The sequence below is a fragment of the Dipodomys spectabilis genome, unplaced genomic scaffold, assembly GCF_019054845.1.
Source record: "Dipodomys spectabilis isolate Male_0828 unplaced genomic scaffold, ASM1905484v1 ptg000001l, whole genome shotgun sequence".
NCBI classification, from domain to species: domain Eukaryota; kingdom Metazoa; phylum Chordata; class Mammalia; order Rodentia; family Heteromyidae; genus Dipodomys; species Dipodomys spectabilis.
In genome coordinates, this window is record NW_024870678.1 from 29820476 (window position 1) to 29834329 (window position 13854).

The following is a 13854-nucleotide window of genomic DNA, read 5'->3' on the forward strand; positions in this document are numbered from 1 at the left end:
ACTCTTTTTTTTTAATTTTTTTATTTTATTTTGTTTGTGAACATACTGAACAGAGGGGTTACAATTACATGGGCAGGATAATGCATACATTTCTTACCAAGCATTGCAGCCTCCTCCTTTGTTTACCCTTCGCATCCCTTCCCAGCCTCCCCCCTCCCCCGCCCCAACCCTTCCCCCCTCCCTTTGTGCTGATATTCTAAAAGCTGTTAGTATTTTTAAATGCAAGAGATTTTCATTAAGTATAAAACGTGTTTAAATGATTTTATCTGTAAATGATCATACATGATAGTGAATTTGTATCATTTTGAATCTTTCATTAGTAAGCAGAAATTAATATATGAAATTTTCTCATAGAATAATCTCTGTGGTCATTGCAGTCTTCAAAATGCCAGCATCTTATAGACAAATGTATTTAACTTGCTCTGCTAACAAGATAATTAAATTTAGGGCCTGCAGTTTATCCAGTATTGTTTCACAGAGATTTTAATTAAAATTATCCCACCTTCATACTTTTTATCATCTCCCCTTTTGGCAGAAATGCACCATCTGGTTCTGCTGAACAAAAGAGAGGTAAATTCCCAATCTGGCCAGAGTGGAGTGAAGCTGACATCAATGCTGAGAAGTGGGACTCAGGCAAAGGTGGTAAAGAAAAGGACAAAGCCGGCAAGAGTCCAGTATTTGTAAGTAGACTTGGTCTGGACGAACTCTCACGTTGGTCTCCAATAAGACTTGTAAACAAATGAATGTATTCATTCCTCCCATGGATCTATATATTCTGGTTTTACTTATTGCCAAGTAATATTCCTAAGAATAAATGCTTGTCTGTTTATTATTTGGCAATGTGGTCATGTGGGCAGTTTCTAGCTTTGGGTTACTACTACCAATAACTCTGCCCTTAGAATTCCTGTAGATTATATATTCTTTTTTTTAATGAACACTGAGTTTCTACTTAGCTGTCTCAGATGCCCAAGAATGTAATTCATTCATTCTTTTTTTGAACCCTTGTATGGGTTAATTAGTGAGGTCCAAAGAAAGGATTATATTCAAACATGAATTCTCAAATCCTAGGCAGTTAGAGATATACAGAAGGTAAGAATTCTCAGAACTCAGAGGGTACTGGGGAAGGAAAATCCCTGAAGGAAAAGTTACTGGAAGTAAGAATAAAATGCTTGTGGGATATCAGTATGGAAAAACATTATGGAAAAACCATACTTTACCTGAGTTCAGGAAGACAGGGACAGTGAGCAACTTTGTGGTTCTCATGGTTATCCTGTATTCCCCTCAAGGCTGGTGAGGTCCCAGAAACACCCAGGGAAGGGATTGAAGGGACTCTTGTGATTGATGTATTAGTCCCAGACAACATCTTCCATGTCTCCAGCCCCAAAATATTTCATTAAGTATAAAATGTGTTCAAATTATTTGATCTGTAAATGATCATACATGATAGTGAATTTGTATCATTTTGAATCTTGCATTAGTAAGTAGAAATTAATATATGAAATTTTCTCATAGAATAATCTCTGTGGTCATTGCAGTCTAAAAAATGCTGGCATCTTATAGACAAATGTATTTAGCTTGCTCTGCTAAGTGTCTTATATTTAGCCTGATCTCTGGTCTCCACACTGTAATAAATGTTCTTGAGGGGGGAAAAAGGTGACTGTGAAGCTCTCCTTGTTGTGGTGCTTTTTAAGGTCAATAACTGTACTACAGTTCTACAGGATTTTAGTCACCACTGGAGAAACTGGGTGAAGGGAACGTAAGCATTCATTGTATTATTTTGTACAACTGCATACGAACCCATAGAGTAATTTTCTCAAAAGAACCAAACCACTTCTAAAACTTAATAGGTGGGCCCTGGTGGCTTAAGCCTATAATCCTAGCTACTCAGGAGGTTGAGATCTGAGGATTGTGGTTCAAAGCCAGACCAGAGGAAGAAAATCCATGAGACTCTTATCTCCAATTCACCAGCAAAAAAGCTTGAAGTATAACTGTGACTCAAATGGTAGAGCACCAAGTTTGAGTGAAAAACCTCAAGGATAGCACCCCAGGTCCTAAGTTCAAGCCCCAGGACTGGTACACATACAAAAATAATAATAAATAAAGATCAAAAGTCCTAATATTAAACATTCCTGTTTTTAATTTCAGCAGTTGAACATTAAGTCAGTGTTTTTTTCATTCTTCTCACTCACATTAAACGAAATATTTTCATTGGAAAGTAAAGCCATAACTGGCCCATTTGAAAGCATTTTCCCACTGTACCTAATTTGTGTTCTAAAGCAGCTCATGTCTGTCTGGAACACTTCCCTTACAATCAATATCCAGCTCAGTAATCAAGGTCACATGATCACAGAATTTTCAATCCAGTGTTCTGCAGACACTCCATGATACTCTCTAGGAACATCTGTACACATTGTTCTGTAGATGCTTGTGGATTGTTCAGGTCTATGCACTTTTTATTCTTTTGCTTTTACTTTCATAAAACTATATGAGTAAAAAAAAAAAACCTAAATTTATTTTTCTATAGCATTTTTTTGAAGACCCCGAAGGAAAGATTGAATTGCCATCATCATTGAAACCTTACTCCTGGAAACGTCCACAGGATTTTGTAATTAGTCGGGTAAGAAATATTTTTACTTTTAAATAAAATATTGGATTAGCTATAAAGATAAAACATCTTTGTGATAAAAAATTACCATTTTGAAACTTTTTTAAAAAGTTGTTCTTTGGATTGAGTTTGTTACCTTTGCCTGGGGCTAGCCTCAGACTGCAGTTTTCCTACTTATATCTCCCATCTAGCTTTGATTATAGACAAGTCCAACCATGCTTAATGTATTGGTCTTGCTAACATGTCAGTCATGGGGCTTGAACTTTGGGCTTGGGTGCTGTCCTTGCACTCTTCAGCTCAAGGTGAGCACTCTACCGCTTGAGCCACAGCGCCACTTCTGGTTTTTTTCCTAGTTGTTTATTGGAGGTAAGAGTCTCAAGGACTTTCCTGCCAGGACTGGCTTTGACCCATGATCCTCAGATCTTAGCCTCCTGAGTAACAAGGATTACAGGTGTGAGCCATTGGCACCTGATTTACATTTATTTATTTTACCCAAGTTTGGTCTCAAACTGTGATCCTCTATATCTCCTCCTCCCGAATAACTGGAATTGTAGGAATATACACTGTATCTGGCTAACCATATTTTAATTTTTTTGCATTTAAATCAGAAACGAGTGCTTTTCAGTTAATAATTTCACTTTCAAGTTTTGAAGCAGTTATTAAAATTTTATCTTCAGCTTTGCTGTTTCTAATTCTCTCCAAAATGCCAAGTTACAACCTTAAACATTGGGCACTGATTTCTTAAATTTTCACTGGCTGTTTTTTGCCTTTCTGCTTCTTAGTATGAGCTTCCTAGAAAGGAGATGCATTTTTTTCTGTAGTATTTATTACAATAAAGTTTTCATCCCAAGAGGTTCCCACTTGGAATCCTCTAAGAAATCCATTGAAGCCTTTTCTAAAGATATTATTTCCGGCCTCCCTTGTAGCCAGTAATCACACCAACAGCATACTCCACAAAACCTTCATTCACATGTTATACAACTCCACATCCTAGTCTGCGTGTTAAGTACACTCATCTCTTCTTTCCTGTTACAGTATACACCAACGCCATTTTCCCTCACTGATGCTCCTGTTTTCATTTATTATCCAGAAAACTAGTAAGCTAAAGTATTTATTACTAGTCCAATGGTTGTAGGGGACCTGATTGTTATACCTACTCATGAATTCTATTAAATTTATTTCCACACAAAATTTCAGCCTTCATAAGCATTGATATTCATGTAAGAAAACACAATTTGTCCATGCTAATAGATAAAATTGAAGGTACTCAATTCAAAAGGATCTACTAAAATGGGAAAACAGGTTCCTCTCAATCCATGAAAATATTTTAAATGCCTTCTTATAAAACATTTTAAATAAAATAAATGAAATAAATACACATAAAACTAGCCTTGTAAGTTAATTTTAGCATTAGATCACATTTAAATGATGAATCTAAATTCTGTATTATGTACTTGGTACTAATCAGCTATTAATACTTAGCCTGCTTATCATAAATGATAATGATTATGTTTTATGTAAGTAAAAATTTCACAAAGTGGGAATGGTAAAATTTAAGTAGAAAAGTTTTATGAACCATTTCCTTCCCATTTTAGTAGACTTTAGTTCTAAGTAATACATTTATACAAGAGATAAATCCATTCATTGTCATGAATGGATGAATGAATGACTGAATGATGAATGAATCTTCTAAGTACTTGACCACAATGCTGCCTCTGCTTCTGTGTCTCTACAATAATGACCATCTTAGATGATATTTGCTGGATGATAGCCTTTGTGTCTCTCTGTCTCTGTCTGCGTCTTGAACCCCTAAACCAATTTCTCTAATCACTAAATAATCACAACATGCATGACTAAAAAGAATACAGTCTGTCCAAAAACAAACCAGAGAACATACTGTACAAAAGACAAAATCAAATGACATGATTTAAGTTGGGTTTTCAGGATCTTAAACACAAGAGTGATCTGTGATCAGAGTGACCGAACAGACTGCTTATCTTTAAGCTCAGGCAATTAGTACCCCAAACTCCTCAGCATGGGTTATGTGACGCATTGTGCTCTATCCGAAAACTTATCCTGCCTGAGGTAAGGTTTAGAGAATAGAGATGCTAAAAAGCAATTGTAGAGACTTCTGTCTTAATATTTTTTTCTATTGCAAAGCCAGTTCTCGCTTTTCATTTCTCTGCTGGTGACTGCTAATTCTAATACTTCAAGCTTTAGCTATGTAGTTGTGAATACGAATTAATCTTACCGAGCATGGCTACTTGCTGGAAGGAATGGATGGGAAGATAAGGAGCATTGCATCATAAGGAGTCAAACTGAATTAGCTTTGTTTGTAGTTGATGTCCAGAAGAGTCAGCCCATGCCTTCAAAAGAGTTTAGGTAAACTTTTCTCAAAATATACAAAAGACTGGGGCTGGGGGTTTAGCCCAGTGGAAGGGTGCCCGCCCGGCGCGCGCAAGGCCCTGGGAAAAAAAAAAAAAAAAAAAATATATATATATATATATATACAAAAGACTATTTTATTGGCTTTTTTTTTTTTTTTTGCTTGTCTCAGGTCTTGAACTTTTAGCCATATGCTCTTGACTGGCTTTCTTGCTCATGGTTGGCACTCTACTACTTGTGCCGTTTCCAGTCTTTGTTGGTTGTTGATGGAATCTCAAAGATTTTTCTGCCCCAACTGACTCTGAATGGTTTGCTTCAGGTTTTAGTTACCTGATGTGTAGCTATGGCTACAGGCTGTAGCCACCATCAGCCTGGCTTATTTTAGTGACTTTTAGGATAGTTGTACAAGTGGTTGAGGATATTTGGTCAAATTATCTTCCATTAAAAACTAATCCTGAAATAAAAACCTATGTACATGCTAATTGGATATATTAATGATATGTTTTGACATGAATTAGAGCTTACTTTTTCAATATTATAAGTCACATTTCGCTATTATTTTATTATTTTATTATTGTACTAATTAAATAATGACCATGAAATGGGACAGCATTTAAAGTTGGACAAGCTCTTAAAAGCTGCCATGATTAATATGTTTCATCTAAGATGGAGATATTTTTTCATCTACCAGATGTTAGCTAAGCTTCAGGTTTAACGTGAGTGGTTAAATAATAAATCTCTCTCTTTTTTTTTTGTGTTAGTCTTGGGCCTTGAACTCAGAGCCTGGGCACTGTCTTTGAGCTTTTTTGTTCAAGTTTAGTGCTTCACTACTTGAGCCAAAACTCCACTTCCAGACTTTTGGTGGTGGTTAATTGGAGATAAGAGTCTCTTGGACTTTCTTGCCTAGATTGGTTTTAAACTGTCATTCTCAAATTTCAGTGTCCTGAGTATTTAGGATTACAGATGTGAGCTACCAACACCTAACTAAATTGTAAATCTCTTTATACTTACTTCTCTGTGTGCCTGTGAAACATGTAATATTGGATTATAATTTTATATTAAAATACTCTTTTATTCAGAATAATATAATGAATATCTAAAATGAGAGAACAGCATACTTATTTTTCCTTTATGTGATTGCTTTTAATTATAAGAAATGATGTCAAATTTGGCTTACATTAAGTTGTTACTTTCATCATTTTACATAGAGTAACATATATATCCATATTGTTTATTTCAGACTCCAGTAGTTGTGAAAAATGAAGTCACATTTGACTTGTTTTCAGCCAATGAGCATTTATTCTACAGCGAGGTAGGTGGAGATGTAGGGACTGTGGTCCCATTAAAAGGTACCTTTCAGACCTGTCCACACACCTCCAAACACCCAACTTCACTTCTCCCTAGCTCTTGTCTAAGTTCTGGTATAAGACTGGTTTTCCAACTTTGTAGGAACATAGTTGAAAACTAAAACTTACACATATTTAAGGCATATGATTTAAGTATTTGCTATGCTTATACAATGTGGTATATTTACCAAAAACAAGAAAATTAACACCTCACATTTTGCTTGGTTTGTGTGGTGAGAACACTCAGTGAACTGTATGAACTCACTTATTTATAGCAACCTTCAGTGTTGAACTGGGGATGTAGTTCATTGGTAGAATATGTGCCTAGCATGTGTTAGGCCCTGGGTTTGAATCCCCAATAATGCCCCCAAATTCAAGAGTACTCTCAGAAGCATCTAATTTCAGTCCCTCTTTCCTCTCCTCCTTCCCATCCTCCCTCATTCTTTCACCTCTTCTTTTTCCTCCTCCTCCTCTTCCTTCTGTTCTTTTATCTCCCCCCCCCCCCTCAGTTCCCACCCCACATCTACTTATACCAACACATACAGAGCTTAATAAATGCCAAATGGAAGCCAGTGCTATCAGGCATTTAAAGTTGTATTATGGGCTGGGAAGGTGGCTCAGGGCTGGGAAGGTGTCTCAGTGGTAGAGTGTTTGCCTTGCATGCATGAGGCCCTAGGTTCGATTCCTCAGCACCATATACGCAGAAAATGCCAGAAGTGGCTCTGTGGCTTAACTGGTAGAGTGCTAGCCTTGAGCTGAAGAGCTGAAGGACAGCACCCAGGCCCAGAGTTCAAGCCCCATGACCACCAAAAAAAAAAAAAAAAAAAAAAAGAACCTAAATTTGTATTATGACTGTATTTCCTAACAACAAAAATCACAGGATTTTATTCTTTAGGTTAGAAATAAGGAATATAAGAGCTAGAAGGTGTTGGTTAAGAGGTAGAGTACTTGGAAGTGGTGCTGTGGCTCAAGTGGTAGAGCACTAGCCTTCAGCTGAAGGAGCTCAGAGAGAGCATTCAGGTCCAGAGTTCAAGCCCCATGACCAAGGCAGGGAAAATTAGGTAGAGTACTTGTCTAGCAAATGATAGATCCTGAATTCAAACCCCAGGTCTGAAAATAAGGGGGGGGGGGTCAGGAAGAAGGGAAGGGAAGGAAGTATGAAAGGGAGGGAGGAGGAATGGAAGGCTAAAAGGAAAAAAAGAAGAAAGGAAGGATACATATTAAATTTACTACTGAAGAAGTTTTAAAAATTGTATTTCCCCCTAACTTGCAGTATCCATAATTTAATTTAAAAGTAGTAAATGGATGCTAGGTTGAATTTTTGCTTTCTTCAGCTGATGAGGTGGATAATCAGCGAAATCTATTCAGTGTGGAAGATATTCAATAGTGGAATTCTCAACAGTTACTTTAAAGGAAATACAGGAGAACCTCCTTTTCTCCCCTGGAAGCCCTGGGAACACATCTACTCCCTGTGCAAGGCTGTGAAGGGCCATATGCCCTTGTTCAACAGCTATGGCAAGTATGTTGTGAGACTTTTCTGGATGGTAAGTACAATTCCTGACATATTAATATTCATGACTTTGCTGTTGTCAAATGAGAATACCATTATACAGGTCTCTGGACATTCACACAGAGTGAGACCACAGGTGGATATTCTTAGGAGAGGCTCACATAGGCACCATAGCTATGTTCATCTGACCATATAACTTAATCGTTATCGAAATGAACTTCAGGAAATGGAAACAAGAGGTTTTTTTCTCTTTGTTTCTATTTCTGTTTTTCATTTCCTTTTGTCTTGTTTGTTTGTTTATCTGTTTGGGGAGGGTAAGAGGGCACAGAAATGACGGGACAAAGAGTAAACAAATGCAGCAGTCATACTAGAAGCTATGTTGAAAATAAACTACACAACTTGTGGGTGGGGATGGGCGGGAGTGCGGGACCATGTGACATTGTTCAAAAGAAATGTCCTCTTCACCTGACTTCAGTAACTGCAATCTCTCTGTAATCACCTTTACAAAAACAATAAATAAATAAGTAAAAGAATAGAAGGCTAAAAAAATGCATTACATCTACTCTGGAAATCTCAGTCTGTCCAATTGTTTAGCTCACCTCTAGGTGACTCAGCCCTCTTCAGGAGGGGGTTATAGCATTGTAGCTGTCAGAGACTGATCTCAAGTTTAGCAGTTCCCTCTTGCTCCTCATCAGACTCTGGGGATGTTATTTATTTATGTAGAGAGCATGGAGAAAACAGCAGGTTCCACATGCATTGCTTTAGTAAGGCATGTGATACGGAGATGACTGCCTGCTTTGCAACCTGACAGAAATTTGATCAGGAGAGAAACTTTTATTTCTTTTTGAGCAGTTCCCACATCAGGCCTCAATCAAACCCTGTGTGCATATTAGCTTTACTAAAGAATTTGAATACATTCTTTCTGACAAAATAAACTGTGTTTATTTTTTTCCTTTCATGTCCTTTTGTACACAGAGACTATTTAAGGTTTGATTTTTCCCCCCCAACTCTAGATCAATACTGCATGCGTCTGTCAGTATCATACATGTCTATCATTGGCTTCGTTCCACAAATACTTAAGAAACACATTTATAAAATTATGCTTTGCCTTCCTACTGTTGGATTGTGTGACCATTTCTTTGTATCTGCTACACCTTGAGTTTTCTCTGCACTAATCATTTCCTTCAGTTTCTCATTGTTTCTTATCTTTCTCTTCTTGGAGATTAATTTTCTCCCAGCCTCTTTCCTGTGAAGTATTCTTTTTATCTCCCCTTTGAAACAAACTAGTCTCCTTAGAGGCTATTGGCCTGACATTTAAAATCACACCAACATCTCATTTTGCATCAAAGTATTCCTTAGTTCAGGTTTGGGTTCTAAGCATATTGGGCATGTTTCTTTGACATCAGCTAGATAAATGTTTGTGGAGTATTAGGTAGAGGTTTTCTTTTTTTCTTTCACCTTACAAAAAAACGTGGTTCCAAGATGTATAACATCTTGTCAAGTACAGGACTTTCCAGTGTCAGTTCTCCCTTAGCTCCCTGTGAGGAGCTACTGAGCCATGGCTTTCTACATGAAATACGGTTCCTGTCAGCAGCCTCTCACAACTCTGTGCTTCCTGTGTGTCTCAGAAAGCACAAATGCACCACACTGGGACCAGTGATTTCCCTCTACTGCTGTATGTATTTATACGAAAAAAGGATTAACTTTCAGTTTTCATGGACCCGTATACTTCCGTTTTCTCCTTTTTTGCTGGGACAGGGTTTGGATATTAGGCAGTCAGTCCACTAGGCTTTCTTCATCACAGCTGGTACACTACCACTTGAGCTCCAGCTCCAGCCCAGCTTTTTGTTGATTAATTGGAAATGAAGTCTTGCGGTTGTTTCTGCCAGAGCTAGTTTTACACTTAAAATCTTCCAGTTCTTAGCCTCTTGAGTAGTTAGGATTACAGATGTGAGTCCCCGTGTCTTAAACAGTTTAATCACACATTTTTGTAGTAGTTAGAGTTTCTTACGCTGTGAGGTACAAAACCCCCATACCACGAGCATGTGTGGTGGTTTGTGAAACTCCTCCCTCCTAGGCCTACCCCAGGCTCCAGAGTTATATTTGTGGACAGAGAATTGCGAAATGAACTCTCAGTGACATTTTTGCTCATTAAATTTGAGGGAAAATATTTTCAAGATACAGACTGGGACAGATTGTTTTCTTACCGTTCAGTTACTTCTTCCAAAAGAAAACTCTAGTTTTTTTGTAATTACTTACTTGCCATATATGCATTTAGTAAAGCAACTTTAAAGAGTATTAAAGTATTCAAGATAGGAAATGAAAGTTTCCTCCAATTCTACCCTGTTGAGACAATCACAGGCAAAAACTCCTAAAATTGCTAGTGTTCTTATAAACCTATGTAAGCCTACTATATAGAAACATGGACAAATAACACTGATCATACTGTAAATTATCCCTTTTATTAACTATGGGCATTTCCTATGCTTGTATAGCTCAATATTTTTTTACTCCATTATATGAATATATAAATTAAACATATATATTTTGTCAAATTTAAATATTTAGGTTGGGATTTTTTTTATTAATGCTCACAAAGCTGCAAAACAGCCTCTTGGTGAGCCATTTTTTCCCCCTAGGATTCCACAGATGAAATTCCAGTGCTTAATGGTATAGAAATGATTAGTTTTGACATGTGCATATTCAATTCACTGTTACATTTGTTTTTATATATCATTTATATTTGATGTAATTGTAGTTTTGCCATTTTCATATTTGTTTACATTTGGGGCCCTTTCTAATGATTAAATTTATAGTTTTTATTCATGTTCCTATCTTCTGGCCAGATTCTGGAATGTTCTTCAGGATTCCACTTGACTCTAAATATAATGTTTTGAAAATAGTTCTTTATATACTTTTTTTCCTAAATAATTATCCTGGAAATTAAAATATACTTTCTTTTTTTTTATTGTGAGAATACCGTACAGAGGAGTTACAAGTAAATGGGCAAGATAACGAGTACATTTCTTCTCAAGCATTGTTGCCTCCTCTTTGTTTCCCCTTCCCATCACTTCCTTCTCTCCCCTCATCCAATACTCCCCCCACCCCTCACCGAAGTTGTTAAGTTCGTTTTTCGACATAACGACTTGTACATCCCGTTGTTGCAATGGGTCCACCTGTATCCCTAGTTAAACAATTTGTTTTTTTTTTTCCTTCCCCTGCACAAATTATACAAACATCAAATACAGTGAAAGTATGGGGTTATACTATGGAGGAGGGACATACAAAGCAACATAGAAATCATCTTATAAATATGATAGAAACAATTGGATGAAAGGAAAAAAAAAACAAAAAAAAAACATTTGAATACTTATCTTGGGGTTCATTCCCCTAACATCAACTTATCTGACCTTTTCTGCTTGACTTTGGAAAGCAGAATGGAGGTTCCTCAAAAGACTCCACATAGAGCTCCCCTATGACCCAACAATCCCACTTTTGGGCATTTACCCAAATGATCACAAACAAGACCACACTAAAGCTACCAGCAAGACTATGTTTATTGCAGCATTATTTACCATAGCTAAGATATGGAACCAACCGAGATACCCTGAGATGAATGGATCAAGAAAATGTGGTATATATACACAATGGAATTCTATGCCTCCATCAGAAAGAATGACATTGCCCCATTTGTTAGGAAATGAAAAGACTTGGAAAAAAATTATAGTAAGTGAAGTAAGCCAGGCCCAAAGAAAATAGGTCCCATGGTTTCCCTTATTTGCAATAACTAGTATATGTCTGAGTCAAGCAGAAAAGGTCAGATAAGTTGATGTTAGGGGAATAAAATATACTTTCACAGCTGTCATGGTATTCCACTAATAACATTGAAGTACTTACTTTGGAAAGCAATTATTTTACCACCAATTATGACTTTTTACATATTCCTTTTTGATAATTTTAAAGTATTCAATCCATCTATTTTCTCTCTCTCTCTCTCTCTCTCTCTCTCTCTATCTATCTATCTATCTATCTATCTCCCTTTCTATTTATCTATCATCTGCCTGTCACCTGTCTTTTATATATATCATCTATATATTGAAAGCTTCATATATTCAAATATAACTTTTTACATTTGAACTTTTTATATTCAAATATAAATTTTTATTTTCAAGGGAAAACAATGTTATATTTAATCATGTTTGCTCTTTCTTTGGCTTTTTAATCATGTCTGATGTTTTGTTTCCTTTCACTCTATTTTCTTCTTGAAGAATTTCTCTTCTGAGTCAACCCTCTTCTAACAAACTGGTTTACATTTCCTTTATCTGATCATATTTTCACTTCATCCTTATGCTTTCCTAGTTACAGAATCATAGATTGGCAGGACTTTCAGCCTGAGAAAAATAGTGTGACACTTTTGCTTTTTATGGTTTCTGAAGCATGCATATCTATTCTTCTTCTGCAGTTAATGTCTTTTCTTGCTGCCAGCTTTCAACATTTTATCTTTGTCTTGACTTTTGTGAAGTTCAAATTTGACATGTCCGGCTGTGGATTTGTTTAGGCTTATCCTATTTTGAACAGTAGAACGGAAGAGCCGCAGTCTCTGGAGCCTGTTTTAATGGCTCAAATTTCTTTTCTAAGGACTCCCACCCTCTCGTATATCCCCTTTCAAAGTCCCACACCCAATGCTATCATATTGATTGTGCAAAAGTTTCACATATCAATTTTCTAGAGTAAACTAACAGTTTGTAGAAAGTATGTAAATATATATGTAAATATATAAACTATTAAATTTCTTTATAACTTTAAGGAAGCAATCAACTAATGTGTAATATCAATGAGTGAGAAAATTCCCAAGAAAATGCTTCTAAGTCTGATAGAATTATTTTTTAGAAATAACAATAACACTAACGTCTACCCCTGTGTATTAGTTTCTGTTAAAGACTTTTGAGACTTATTTCCATAAAATTCACTTATTTGGAATGTATTGTTCAGTAGTTGAAGCATTCTTAATTGAGCAGCGTTATCTTTGATCATCTAAAAATAGATGATGCTTACTGAACTGATTTGGTTTAGTTTCTTATGCTTATTTAGAACTACCTTCATGGTAATCCTGCTAGCTCCTTCAGAAAATTGTTTTGAAAATCAAAGTGTAGGAAAGTAACTCCTATTGTTATTTTTTATTGTGGTGAAATATACAAAATGTGATATTTCACATTTTAATAATTTAAGAGTGCAATTTAGTGGTGTTAAGTAGTTTTGATGTTGTGCATCCAACACCTCTACCCATTTCCAGACGTCTTCATCATCCCATAATTAAATAATAAATCTACTCATTAAATAATAAATTCTTCTGTGCCCCAGCTAACCTCTTTTTATCTCTCAAGTCTGTCTTTTCGCAGTGTTTTAAATAAGTGAATCCAGTGTTTGTCTCCTTATACTAGTTCATTTCATGGTGGATTATTTTGGATGTTTCCTTTGAAATTTGAAGGAGGTAGCAGATCTGTGCCTCTAGCCCTGCCTGGCCTCAAGCCATGTATTAAGGAAGAGAGAAAAAGACATAGAACTACCAAATAAAGCAACACGGCATTCAGGGTCACTAGGGTTATTTAAAGAAAGTCTCTCCTTTTACACTACTGTTCCTATCTTCTTAGGGATAATATGGTGTTCCTTGTAGCTTCCGTTCAGACTTTACTTTCCTGAGCTGCTTCTCCTTAGCAAAACTAGTCAGATTTTCCTTTCAGGTCCTAAGAGTACTTTAGCCATATTGTATTTTATATGAAATTCATGCATGCCTTCCCCTATGAGACTGTGAATAACTAATAGTAATAGACCATCCTTACATACTAGGGGGTATACACCCCTTGATATCACTGCTGAAAATACTTTTTAGCAAAGGAATTTATTCATCGTAGAACTTGGAGGTAAAACTAAAGTAAAAAATATATATATTTATTTCAATTTGCAGTCATCTTGAAATTTTAGAGTAATATTCATGGGGTAAATATAGT

The 13854-nt window shown here is 36.2% G+C and overlaps 1 protein-coding gene across 1 annotated transcript in view; it reads left to right on the top strand.

Annotated features, from left to right (window-relative positions):
* The window catches only part of Adgb (androglobin), a 102270-nt gene that overhangs the window by 6684 nt on the left and 81732 nt on the right, over positions 1-13854 (top strand). Inside the window, exons 2-5 of the mRNA XM_042673911.1 lie at positions 536-680; positions 2525-2617; positions 6231-6302; positions 7671-7880. Of these exons, the coding sequence (XP_042529845.1) occupies positions 536-680; positions 2525-2617; positions 6231-6302; positions 7671-7880 (520 nt within the window). The remainder of the gene's footprint in view (positions 1-535; positions 681-2524; positions 2618-6230; positions 6303-7670; positions 7881-13854) is intronic.